Here is a 13,134-nt window from a genome sequence, read left to right on the forward strand (position 1 = left end):
CAAGTATACCGTGCATGTGTCAATTAAATATTCTGTTGCAATATTGTGCAATCATAGGTGATACATAGACATAACTTAAATGCTTACATATGTAATATTGCTAGGGAGGGAAGAAGGGGGGGGGGGGGAAGGAGGAAAGGGGGGGGGGGGAAAGGGAGAAGGGAGTGAGATAGGGAGGTGGGGAGGGGTGTAGGAAATCTGTTCCTAAGGAAAATTACAATAACAAGATAAAGTGCAAATGTGCTGGTGCAATCCAAAAGGCAACAGTGACAAGATAAAAGTGCAAACGTGCTTCAAAATTCTTTAGTAAGTCTCTTGTGTCATATTCTTGTGCTGTGGTGATAATCCTTCACTTATAATATCTCTTTGCTCTGAAAGTGCAGCCACTCACCAGATCACTTCACCCCTGCGGGGGTAGTAGGCAGTTACAGTTTTATCGCCACTGTACAGCGATCGCTGGCGGGCTCAGGATCGTGGTATATCATATATAAAAAGAGAGGGAGTGCCCATAGCGTAAAATTGCTTTAAAAAAGTTTTATTACACAAAATGAAAGGGTACTCACACTTTTGCAGTAAAAATCAAGCGAAATGGTAAAAACGCCAAAACCGTCATTAATATCCTTCAGCGCTGGTACAGGAGGTGATGTTTGGGAAGCACAGATTAGGCCACGCCCTACGCGTTTCGTCGTTAGGACGTCTACGGGAGCGTGACCTGTGTTGTGTCTTCCCATCCTTATATAGTGTGTGTGGTGTCCCCTTGTTAAATTTTCAATTGGCATCCATTTTCCCGCGGACCGGAAGTTCGTCCGCGGCCATTTTGTTTGTATTTTGCAGACAGAAGTCCGACTTCCTGTGTTAATAGCAGTGGGACTACTAGTGGCCAATTTGTCTGAGCTATTTTTAGACAGTAGTTCAAGTTACCTGTCTCTGTGTATTTGTATTGCATAGTCCGGCGGCCATTTTGCCTGTGTTTTTGTGGACAATGGAGACCGGCGGCCATTTTGCCTATGTTTTTGTGGACAATGGAGACCGTAAACAATTCTCCCCATTGTTTGTATTGCATAGTCCGGTGGCCATTTTGCCTGTGTTTTTGTGGACAATGGAGACCGTAAATAGATCTCCCTATTGATGAGACCGGCGGCCATTTTGCCTATGTTTTTGTGGACAATGGAGACCGTAAACAATTCTCCCCATTGTTTGTATTGCATAGTCCGGCGGCCATTTTGCCTGTGTTTTTGTGGACAATGGAGACCGTAAATAGATCTCCCTATTGATGTCAACTGCAGATATATGGTGTTAAATCTATCAATAGGGAGATCTATTTACGGTGAAGGATATTAATGACGGTTTTGACGTTTTTACCATTTCGCTTGATTTTTACTGCAAAAGTGTGAGTACCCTTTCATTTTGTGTAATAAAACTTTTTTAAAGCAATTTTACGCTATGGGCACTCCCTCTCTTTTTATATATGATATACCACGATCCTGAGCCCGCCAGCGATCGCTGTACAGTGGCGATAAAACTGTAACTGCCTACTACCCCCGCAGGGGTGAAGTGATCTGGTGAGTGGCTGCACTTTCAGAGCAAAGAGATATTATAAGTGAAGGATTATCACCACAGCACAAGAATATGACACAAGAGACTTACTAAAGAATTTTGAAGCACGTTTGCACTTTTATCTTGTCACTGTTGCCTTTTGGATTGCACCAGCACATTTGCACTTTATCTTGTTATTGTAATTTTCCTTAGGAACAGATTTCCTACACCCCTCCCCACCTCCCTATCTCACTCCCTTCTCCCTTTCCCCCCCCCCCCTTTCCTCCTTCCCCCCCCCCCCCCTTCTTCCCTCCCTAGCAATATTACATATGTAAGCATTTAAGTTATGTCTATGTATCACCTATGATTGCACAATATTGCAACAGAATATTTAATTGACACATGCACGGTATACTTGGGAATTCATATTGTTAATTTGTATTTAATATTTGATATATGCACGGTGCACGTAAGAATTTATTTTAATCTAGTAACCTATATGGAGGTAGGAAACTAAATAGGAACAGCGCCAAACCCTTCTATCATTTCTAATATATCTCAGCTGTCCCCATTTTAGGGTGACTGCCTGTTGAGAGGCAGCAGTTCCAAACTTTACCAATTAAGTCTTTATGTCCACTGCGCGGGTTCACCATCCCTTTATTTGACTAAATGTATTCTCTAGTATTTTTGACTTTTGTGGAGTCTATATAAAGCAAATACAAATGAAGAACAACAACAACATTTTCATTGTTACCCAGAGTGGCCATTCAAATTTTATATTTTGGCAGGTAAGTTGAAATGTAATCTGGGTCTCAGCCCACTTTTGTTCCTGTCGTTTTTTTCCCTCTATACACACACATATATATATATATATATATATATATATATATATATATATATATATATATATATATATATATATGTATATATATATATATATATATATATATTCTGTATTTCTTCATAGCTTTTGCGCAAGTTTAATATCTTTAATAAAATGGTTCCCGTGCTGTATTTAACTCAAATATGACCTCTATAGATAGATTTTATAAGATAAAATAAAAAAGCAGTCTTTGCTACAGTGCCAACCTTTAGTCTGGAGCTGTGCTCCACAGTAATTTTCTACCTCTAGAAGTATTTAGTCTTCTGGGTTATATGATAACCTACTTCATCCAACCCACTACTTCTAAAGACAGGCTGTTATAGGTCCTTCCCCAAGGGCAGCAGCATCATTTTTCATGATGGTTTCAAAGTATTTCATGAGTGCCATTTAGTGCAGCAGTATGGGCCACCTCCACCAAAATAGAAGAGGAAGGACGGGTGACAAAATGTAAACAGCTAGAAGAACAGAGGTATGTATGTGTGTTTTTTTTTTAAGTGCAGGAGAAGTGGCAGTTTAAGTTTCTAAACTTCTGCTTTAACAAACTGATGAATTATTTTTATGTAACCAGGTGTCTTGTTTTCCCAGATATGAATGCCTTGTGTCTTTTTTTTTTGCATAATTATATTTATATATTATTTCTATGCATTGCAATTTGTTGATGGTTTCTTGTTAATTAGCTGCAAGCCTGTTTCATTGGTGTTTATAGTACAGTGCAGGTTAGAGCTACGGGTGAGTCTAAGTAAGCCGCATGAACTGCTGCTGACCTCATTTCACTTTCCAGCTCAAAATCTTTGTCTCAGCAATAAAACCGCTGAAAAAGTATGCATCCACATATTTCTGAATGAAATGTCTTTTGCAGATCTGAATGAATGTGGTCTTAAGCCTCGTCCCTGCGAGCATCGGTGTATGAACACTCATGGCAGCTACAAGTGTTACTGTCTTAATGGCTACATGTTGATGCCAGATGGCTCTTGCTCAAGTAAGTTATATAAACAGTTCATGCATTTTATTTTTTATCTCATTATATCCACTGCAACTTATAGTTTGTGCCTGAACACATTTACTATTCCTATATCCACAAGACAGCCAATATAAAACTAGTTGAAAATCCATGGCAAAACTGGAAACCAAAATGTCTTTATATATGACCCAATCTGAATAATATGATCTATCTGCATTTCTTATTTAGCACTATATAGTTTCCTGGATATATGTTATGCAATTTGCTATGACTGCTGCGCTACATCAATCTAAGTGATTTTTTTGTAGAACTTTACAAATGAACTCCAGACAAACATCCAAATGCTTATATGGTTGCTGTCTTATCTTCCAAAGGATTTATATTTCTTTCCATCATTCAGTGAGAATTACACAGACCTGCAGGCAGCAGGGCCAGGTTGGTAATCAGCTAGGTCACCTCCCTGCGGCCTGTGCGAGCAGCAGCGGCTGTCAGTTTTTTACTGTGTAGAGATCAATGGCTGCTGTGCTGCTGTTCACATTTTAAAAACTCATCCAAGAAGTTACATGCAAATAGAGCTTCTGGACTACCCCTCTGAAAGCTTTATGAAGCTGACCCCTTGAATAGATTGAGTATATAGTATATAATTAAGTATATATACATATGTTGTATGTGTTGGGTAATGTATATCATATTACTGAAATATAATTAGAATATGCAGAGACTGGCATACTAGAGGGATCAGTGAAATGTAAGTGCACATCAGAGTTGCAGCACAGGATACATGAAATGATGTTACTTCCATTCTTCATTTCAAAAGAAGCCACTAAAGATGCCAATGGGACTTTAATGGGGTATATCACACCATCAACAAAAATTATTGTTGTCAGTCCCTTAGCATAGCTAATACAAGATCTCACATCTTATTTCAACACTCATACTGAGGTATCACAAAAGTAGAATGAAGCAAGAAAGAATAAAAACCTCAATCTCAGCGCGTTTCTTGAATATTCATTCACTTCATCAGGAGTGGATGCTACTGACAGGGTATCTATCAATAAAAGACAAAAAAAATTTTTTTTTACATAATAACAATGGCAATGTAACCTAACTACTCATTCAAGCGGTAGATAAACATCAATTTCTCAAAGCGTTTTTGTGTATGTCTAAAGTAAAGTCATTAGGGCAGTTTATGTTGGCAATGAAACTTAACTTTTTATATTATTTTAAAGAGCAATATTTGGAAAGTAAACCTTGTGGAGGTCTCCTAAAGCCTGGAGCAGACAGCATTATCCCTATTAAATAACAACATAGTGAGGAATTTATCACATTTTAATGAACAGGCATGATATCTTCTTAAGTCCAGGAATGTCAAACATATACAATATGTTCATATGTTCATAGATGTAATATATTTAAATTCTTATCATAACTTACAAAAACCATGCAAGCAATAATGAAAACATTTAAAACAGTTAGCAAATATGCTGACCACCTTAGTCCTTTCATTTTTGTATCACGTGGCATACATACAAAGTAAACCATTATGGAGCACTCTTTCACAATCTTTGTTTTAGTTTGATTGGTTGGTATGGGAAATTACCGATTTGCATCACAGCTATTTGTAATACATCATCTAAATGGAAAAAAAACTTTGCACAGCTACAGTACAGGTCTAGAGTGAAGCTGGCCATATAAAAATTGTTTTTTTATTCACCGTGGTGCTGAAAATGAAAAGCAAAAACCATTAAGCGTACAACAAAAATGCACTTGTACACACGCTGAAAAGTGAACTTAAGGGTGTGCTTTGTTCACCCCCCCGTAGGGGTAGGACCTCTTCCTGAATCCCCGGGGCTCAAGGCTCCTGACAGGGACATAGATTAGGACTTAGTCCACCCAGCCAAAAGGCCTGGCGGACCCCTCTCCTCATGTTAAGCCTAAGCTGACCACCGAACATTAGGTCAGGGGCTCTCCCAAAGAGAGATCCCCCAGGTTTGGGGGAGGAAGGAACCTGAGGGCCAAACACCATCTCCCTAGTTGTCAGAGCAAGCCCGAGGACTCACCCCACCCCCATCCAGTGAGAAAAAAAACACACACAAAAGTGAAAGTGACAAAACGTGGGGAAAAATAAATAAGTGGCCATGCAATGTGCACTGGCTAGGCCCTGAGGCCTGGTAACAAAAACTGCCCCGGACTTGGCCAAAAGTCTTAGCCCTAAAGGCGCAGTGAGAAAATAGCTTTGGTGCTGTGACCATGTGCCTGTTCACACTATGGGGTCCCACACCCAAGTGTCACTAAGAGCACCCCTAGGGCAACCACTCCCAGGGGGCACAGACACCTCAGACTCTCTGCTTTCCTAGCCCATGGCCAGGCAAAGTAGATCCATTCAGACCAGGAGAAACTGGGCCCATCCATTTTTCCGGGGGGAATTACTCCCGTGCCCCAACTGCCTGTAGGTGCTTCGGTTTCTGTTCCAGCTGGTACTAGAATAAAAGAAAAACAAATCAGCGCAAATATGTACAAAATAGCAAATAGCTGCTGAACACCAGGGTCAACAATCACAAATCCCTAAAAACAAAATAAAACAGATGGCGTAGCGCTATATTTTAAGTAATAAAGTACATAAATCAAACAATGAAAACTGTATCCAAATGGTCATCCATGATGTGGCTTCATGCAAAAAAACTCAGTGAGAATGTGTGATCCCTCCACCAATGTTAAAAATGACCTCTCACCTCAGCGCAGGGACCCTTTAATTACAGAGGGTCAAATGCACCTTCCCTTTCGGGTCAATGGAGATAGTGGGCAGCAGATCCAGATCAATCAGATAACAGCAAAAAGCTGGGGCTATGCAGCACGGATAATCCCAGAGCGTATGAATCATGTGAATAGATAAGGGTACAACATAGGAATCGTCGTGACGTCACCCGCGGCCATCTCGCATCCTTTTTCCTCATCCACACGCTTTAGCATCTGGCACTGGATTAGTGCCTTGTTTGTAAGTTCTATTTCTATTGTTCATTATTAAAGTTTACTTTGCGGAGAGCACTATGTTTTACCCTTCTCTATTCACATGATTCATACGCTCTGGAATTATCCGTGCTGCATAGCCCCAGCTTTTTGCTGTTATCTGATTGATCTGGATCTGCTGTCCCACTATCTCCATTGACCCGAAAGGGAAGGTGCATTTGACCCTCTGTAATTAAAGGGTCCCTGTGCTGAGGTGAGAGGCCATTTTTAACATTGGTGGAGGGATCACACATTCCCACTGAGTTTTCTGCATGAAGCCACATCATGGATGACCATTTGGATACAGTTTTCATTGTTTGATTTATGGACTTTATTACTTAAAATATAGTGCTGCACCAGCTGGTACTAGCCTTCAGAGCCCTCCATCATACCACCAGGATACTATGTAGCCAGCCATTCCAGCTCCCGATAGGCCAGAATGACAGTACAGCACCCATACTGGACACTGATGAGAACAGATACTACACTTGATCTTAGCCAAAATGAGGTGAATGGAGGAATCAACCCCACTGGAAAAAGAACAAAATACCCTTGTGGGGGACTTTAAAGGCACGAGATCTTTTGGAAAGTATATTACGAGTTTTAAATGAATTATTGAATATGATATGTACAAAGCATATATAAAAAAAAACCACATAGCATATTTGAACATGTTTACAATGTTGTCACCACCATTGCATAGTAGTACAAACTGTAAAATAATGATTCTTGTCCCTTACAAGGGTAATATACTCCTAATATACTTTCCAAAAGATATTGTGCCTTTAAAGTCCACCACAAGGGGATTTTGTTCTTTTCCTAAATACTGGATGTGGCACTAAAAATGCTCAATATTGCAGACTCACCAATTATAATCGACCCCACTGGGATATCATATTGTGTCAGCTGCATCAGCAGCTGTCAGAATACACTGATTAGCAGCTGCAGGTGTTGATGGAGAGAACATTTTCTGCTTGTCCCTTCAACAAAAGTCAATCAGTGGATCTCGACTTCTGTCAAGTGGGGACAGCTACACACTAATCAGAATCCACCCTGGCACTGCTGAACCAGCCAAATTTTGATCAGTGTATGGCCAGCCTTATACATAACAATGCCCAGAATGCAAACTCACAAACAAGAACCATACACCAAGTTAAACTCTTTGAAACAATTAAATCCCATACATATATACATTTTTCCAATAGAATATTATACCCCTAATTTCTGTATTGTACCACAGGTGTATGCACTCAATGAATACATAAATAGGTAAACAAAATAATAAGTAAAATATGTAATGAATTAATACAGTATGTATACATGTAGGTGTTTAGTGTGTGTGTGTATATATATATATATATATATATATACAGAGGCAAGCATTTGTGCCAGTGTCGGAAACATTGTTGCTATGGCAGCAGGAGATTCTTAACCTTCCTGGTGGTATGATTATTTCGGATTTTAGGTGCTGAAAGCGGTACAATTGTTTTGCATGGAAATTTGGCGTTTTATATTGTAGGTCTGTAATTCTTAACAATAACACACTAAAATCTGTCCAAACAAGAGTCTAGTAGATATCCCGGGTATGATAAAGTTTGAAACACAAAAACATAAATTATGATATAATAAATAAAAATAAATAATTTAAAAAAAAAAAATTAATAATAAAATAAATTTCCCCACGATTCACTATCGCTCAATTCTGCAAGTGTTCTATTTTACTATCGCTGTTTTCTAGCTGGTCTAAAGCCACTTTTGATGTAAAGGGACACTTTTTGGTTGCTATGGACAATCTCCAGTTTCCAGGCAGAAAGAACAGTATATATAACATAAAACTGCATGCAGGGCATAGGACAAAGCACTGGGGACAAAAGGGATGTGAAATAATTTCATACAGTACTGTAATCTGTAAGATTACAGTACTGTATGTGTTATGATTTTACACTTTTTTGAATTTGCCGCCAGGCTCCGCCCCCGTGTGTCGCGCCATTCGCAGGGAACGGAGCCTGGCATGGAGAGGCTTCGGAGGAGGACGGAGCCCGCAGACACAGCGGGGGACATCGCAGGATCCCGGGGACAAGGTAAGTAAAGCCACACCAGGATCCTGCGATGTAATCCCAAGTGTGGCTCGGGGTTACCGCTAATGGTCCTGAATTTTAACCCCGAGCCACACTCAGGAAAATTGCCAGGGAGGCTACAGAATTACAATTTTCTAATTGGTATAATAAAAGTGGTTCTAAAGTCCTTGGGACAGGGTAAAGGTCCAATTATAGCTGGCTCTTTACCACATGATCAGCTGTCAGCCAATGACAGCTGATCATGGAAGTAAACAGAAGCTGGTTACCGGCTTTTTTTCTTTTTCTTCACGCTGTCAGCATGAAGAGAAGAATAAAGCCGTTAACTGGCATCTGTTACAGGGACATTGGTCCCTAAGAGACAACAAGTGCTGCTAATCAATGCCCTGCAGTGCTGCAAATCCCTGTCCACCAGTGCAATCTATCAGTGCCCATCAGTACTGCTAATCTGTGCCCACCAGTGCCACCTATCATTGCTGCCAATCAGTACCTATCAGTGCTGCCAATCAGTGCCCATCAGTGCCTCATCATCAGTGCCTCCTGATCAGTGCCCACCAGTGCCACCTCTCCGTGCCACCTATCAGTGCCCATCATTGCCATCTATCAGTGCCTATCAGTGCCACCTATCAGTACCCATCAGTGCCACCCAACAGTGCAGCCTCATCAGTGCCCATCAGTGCCACCTATCAGTGCCCATCAGTGCCACATCATAAAAGAAAGCTCCTCCTCATAAGAAAGCTCCTCTATTTGTGTAAAAAAATGGTAAAAATTTTATTTGGGTACAGAGTTGCATGACCATGCAATTGTCATTCAAAGCGTGAGAGCGCTGAAAGCTGGAAATTGGCCTGGTCAGGAAGGGGGTATAAGTGCCCAGTAAGCAAGTGGTTAAAGTGGTTCTATAGACTCTTAAGTAATTTTTTGCATAAAATGCATTAAGGTAAAAAACCTTCTGTGCTGCAGGAGCATTCCAGCCCCCCTTATTGCACCCCCCCCCCCTTATTGCACACGGCACTAATAATGTTTTGATTACATATTGCATTCTTTTGAGTCCTGATTAGAATTACCCTGCCTATATTACGCCCCTTGTTACCATAAAAGTACAATTGAAATATTAATGTGATACCTACGTAATCATGTGTATAAAAAACGTACATTTCGCCAAATAAACAGAACAGTTATTTGGAAAGATGCTGGAAGTATCTTTTCTGTCTGTTCCCTACTGCAGTAGTTATTATTAATTTGGAACCACTAATTAATATGAGGATAGGAGTTGTCTATCTATAAAATTTCCAGAACAAACGTGACAGCTTCCCACACAATATTGTATCGCTGACCCCATTTAGTTGTTGGCCAAGAAGATTCCCTGGCTGAAAGCCAAATGTAACAGAGGGGCCAAGGATACAGGTGATGTCATTACCCAAATATGACAGTGCAAGTATTTGGGAAATTACTAGTCAGTGGGTGAGCAGAGAGTGATGGCGAACTGATATTAGTTCTCCATCCGATCTACTTTACTTTTGACTGGTAGTGCATGGCAATGGGCGGATTTGAAAGCCACTATTGGACTAAATAGTGACTATCAACCTGCCCACTGTCATGTACTGTCAATCAAATGTAAAGGGGCTCTAGTAGAGAATTAGTTTCTTATTAGGCTTTGCCCACTTCTAGTACAAAACACCTCAGTAATGTGCCTGTCAGTGTGATGGTTCCAGTGGCCCAGGGAGGGAGGGCAGGAGTACACTGAGGAAGGGGTGTCCAGTATGAACTTTCTAACCTCAGTGTGGCCACTGACAGATTCATGTACCTGTCTCTGACAGGTACATGAATCAGGCACAAGCACCGTCACTTTCGGTGCTATGCCCCAACAAAATATTACAGGGTGTCCAGCACACCTTTTATGTCACCCCAAACAGTTGTTTCACCCAAGATTGTCTCAGTTTATATATATAGTAAAATTTAGTAACAATGTAGATTACTAATTTCTATTGTGATTGCAGGTGTTAGTACAAATAGACAGCTTTAGACACCTCTCCTAAAAAATAATTTGTAGAATGTGGGACATATTCCTGAGCATAAATCAAATATTGGCTGATATTACATGGATACGATAGAGATATGCAAAAGCCAAGCCTTCCTTCTTCCAGATAAGCTCTATCTACCTCCCTACTATATTGCTGCACCTTTGTTACAAACATCTGGTAACAGTATATGAACTGGAGCTTTTGCAGTCCCAAGGTATATTTTTGGATGTTGGGAGGTAACAAGGACACTTGGAGGAAACTTGAACAGATTTGGAAGGATTTATGTATGGAGCAAATGGGAGCGAAAACCCCAGGATTGTAGTCATTAGAGTTAAGTCAGCCAAGTGTGCGGTGCAGAGATTGCATAAAAAAGCTGAAATTGAAGTAAATGTTTATTGATATATATACTGTTAAAACTTCATAGTGCTCTAAATACAGCTACTGTGAGTAGAGAATGCTGAAAATCATGTGCCTTTGCTTTAATCAACATAACAAAAATCAGTTCTCTCCAGATATAATATTTTATGAAACATTCATAAAGGTAATTTTTACTGGGTCCCACTGAAGGTATCCAATTTTCTCGTTGTTGCTGATGAGCAAACATGAGTAAAGTAATAACAGCCATAATTTAAACCGTGTGCTATTAATCTTGTTTCTCAGACTCCAGGACTTGTGCAATGGCAAACTGCCAGTATGGCTGTGAAGAAGTCAAGGGGGAGGTGCGATGTTCATGCCCATCTAGTGGACTGCAGCTGGGACCAGATGGAAGAAATTGTATAGGTGCGTTAAGATATAACTTTCAGATTTCAGCTCACCGAAGAATTGAACCATTTATGCCAAATGACCATAAAACCTGAAAAAAGTGGTGTACTGCATAGCTCATTTGTAAGTAGCACAATCAAAAAGTAGTTGTGTAACTTGCTACATACAAACTATTACAAACCAAAATACATCAACAATAAAAAGCCTACAGTTTTTTTATTATTCTTTTTTGTTGATTAAGATTAAAACTGAACCTGTAGCTAGTTATATGATTCTTATGGTAGTTAAACATGTAGTGATTTGTGCTCCATTAAGGTACAAGTGTGTGCAAACAAGTGAGTCATCATCAATTAAAATATCAAACGATGCAACACATGGTGGTAGATTTACTAAAACCGGAGCGTAAAATCTGGTGCAGCTCTGCATAGAAACAGATCAGATTCTAACTTCAGCTTGTTCAATTACATCTTGACAAAAAATTGCACTCTCCAGTTATAGTAAATCAACATCATGGCATTATTGCATACATTGCAGTCCATTGTAATCATTTAATCCTCCTGAATTACGATAGGTTTTTCAACTCACGCATAGATATTTATTCAATCAATCAGAAGCTATCAGGAATATTAAGTGCAGCGCTAATCCATATTGTGTGTATATATTAGAAAATTGTGCAAGTATGCAAACAGTAAGTATAACACACTGACAAAATATGCAAAATAAAATAACGTGCTAGGTGCAAACAGCAATAAATTAATATAAATACAATTCATAAACTGAAATCACTAAAACGTCCATATATGTGAAATGGCATTGTGAATAAATAACCCATGAGGAAAAAAAACAAAAAACAGTCCAAACAAGTGAAATGAAATCACAAGTGTTTAGGTAGAAATCAATGTTGAAATTGAAGATATATTCAACCTCTGAAGGATAGGCCACATCCAGTAAGAAATTACCATAGATTGTGAATCCACCACCAATGAAAAAAATTGAACTCAGTCGAGGCGAGATGATGTTCTATTGAACTAAGCTGGTCGGGTAGACTGAACTAGCTCCACGTTACTACGCTTCTTGGATGTATTTGTGATCACATACCTTATCTCACCTGTTTATATCATCATTGGTGTAAGTGTTCTACTTTTTACAATAAAACCCCCATAGTTGATGGTTTTACACTATGTGGCAGTCTTTTTCTATTATGAATGGTGGAGACCATGATTGGGTCTGGTGATTAGGTTGAACGGAAGCTGACCTCACATGTTGTTTCCTGAGAGTGACCACGTTCCCAGTTCCATGCCTGTTTGACTCCATGCCTCTGGCACTGGGTCCACTGAGTCCAGTAAGAGTATCCAATTTTTTTCATCGTTGGTGGATTCACAATCTATGGTAATTTCTTACCGGATGGTGGCCTATCCATCAGAGGTCAAATATATCTTCAATTTCAACATTGATTTCTACCTAAACACTTGCGACTCCATTTCACCCATGTGGACTGTTTTTTGTTTTTTTTCCTCATGGGTTATTTATTCACAATGCCATTTCACATATAAGGACTTTTTAGTGTTTTCAATTTATGAATTGTATTTATATTCATTTATTGCTGTTTGCACCTAGCACTTTATTTTATTTTGCACAGTCAGTGTGTTATACTTGCTGTTTGCATACTTGCACAATTTTCTAATATATACCCACAATATGGATTAGCGCTGCACTTAATATTCTCATTATCCACTCAATTTGTCTGATTGTAGTGTTTGCAACTTTTCCTAATGTGTTGAGTAGCGCAGTGCACATTTTGAAAATTAGATGAATCAGAAGCTATCAACAAAATTCTGCCATGGGCAGTCAGCTTGGCAGAGTTGAATATGCCCAAGTGCTCACTAAGTT

The 13,134-nt window shown here is 39.5% G+C and overlaps 1 protein-coding gene across 2 annotated transcripts in view; it reads left to right on the plus strand.

Annotated features, from left to right (window-relative positions):
* EGFL6 (EGF like domain multiple 6) overlaps positions 1-13,134 on the plus strand; it is a 137,433-nt gene that overhangs the window by 61,993 nt on the left and 62,306 nt on the right. For both annotated transcript variants that reach the window (XM_073614862.1, XM_073614861.1), the window contains exons 4-5: positions 3,279-3,398; positions 11,143-11,262. In XM_073614862.1, coding sequence (XP_073470963.1) covers positions 3,279-3,398; positions 11,143-11,262 — 240 coding nt within the window. The remainder of the gene's footprint in view (positions 1-3,278; positions 3,399-11,142; positions 11,263-13,134) is intronic.

This window comes from Aquarana catesbeiana, linkage group LG02 (genome assembly GCF_042186555.1).
Source record: "Aquarana catesbeiana isolate 2022-GZ linkage group LG02, ASM4218655v1, whole genome shotgun sequence".
Lineage (NCBI taxonomy): Eukaryota > Metazoa > Chordata > Amphibia > Anura > Ranidae > Aquarana > Aquarana catesbeiana.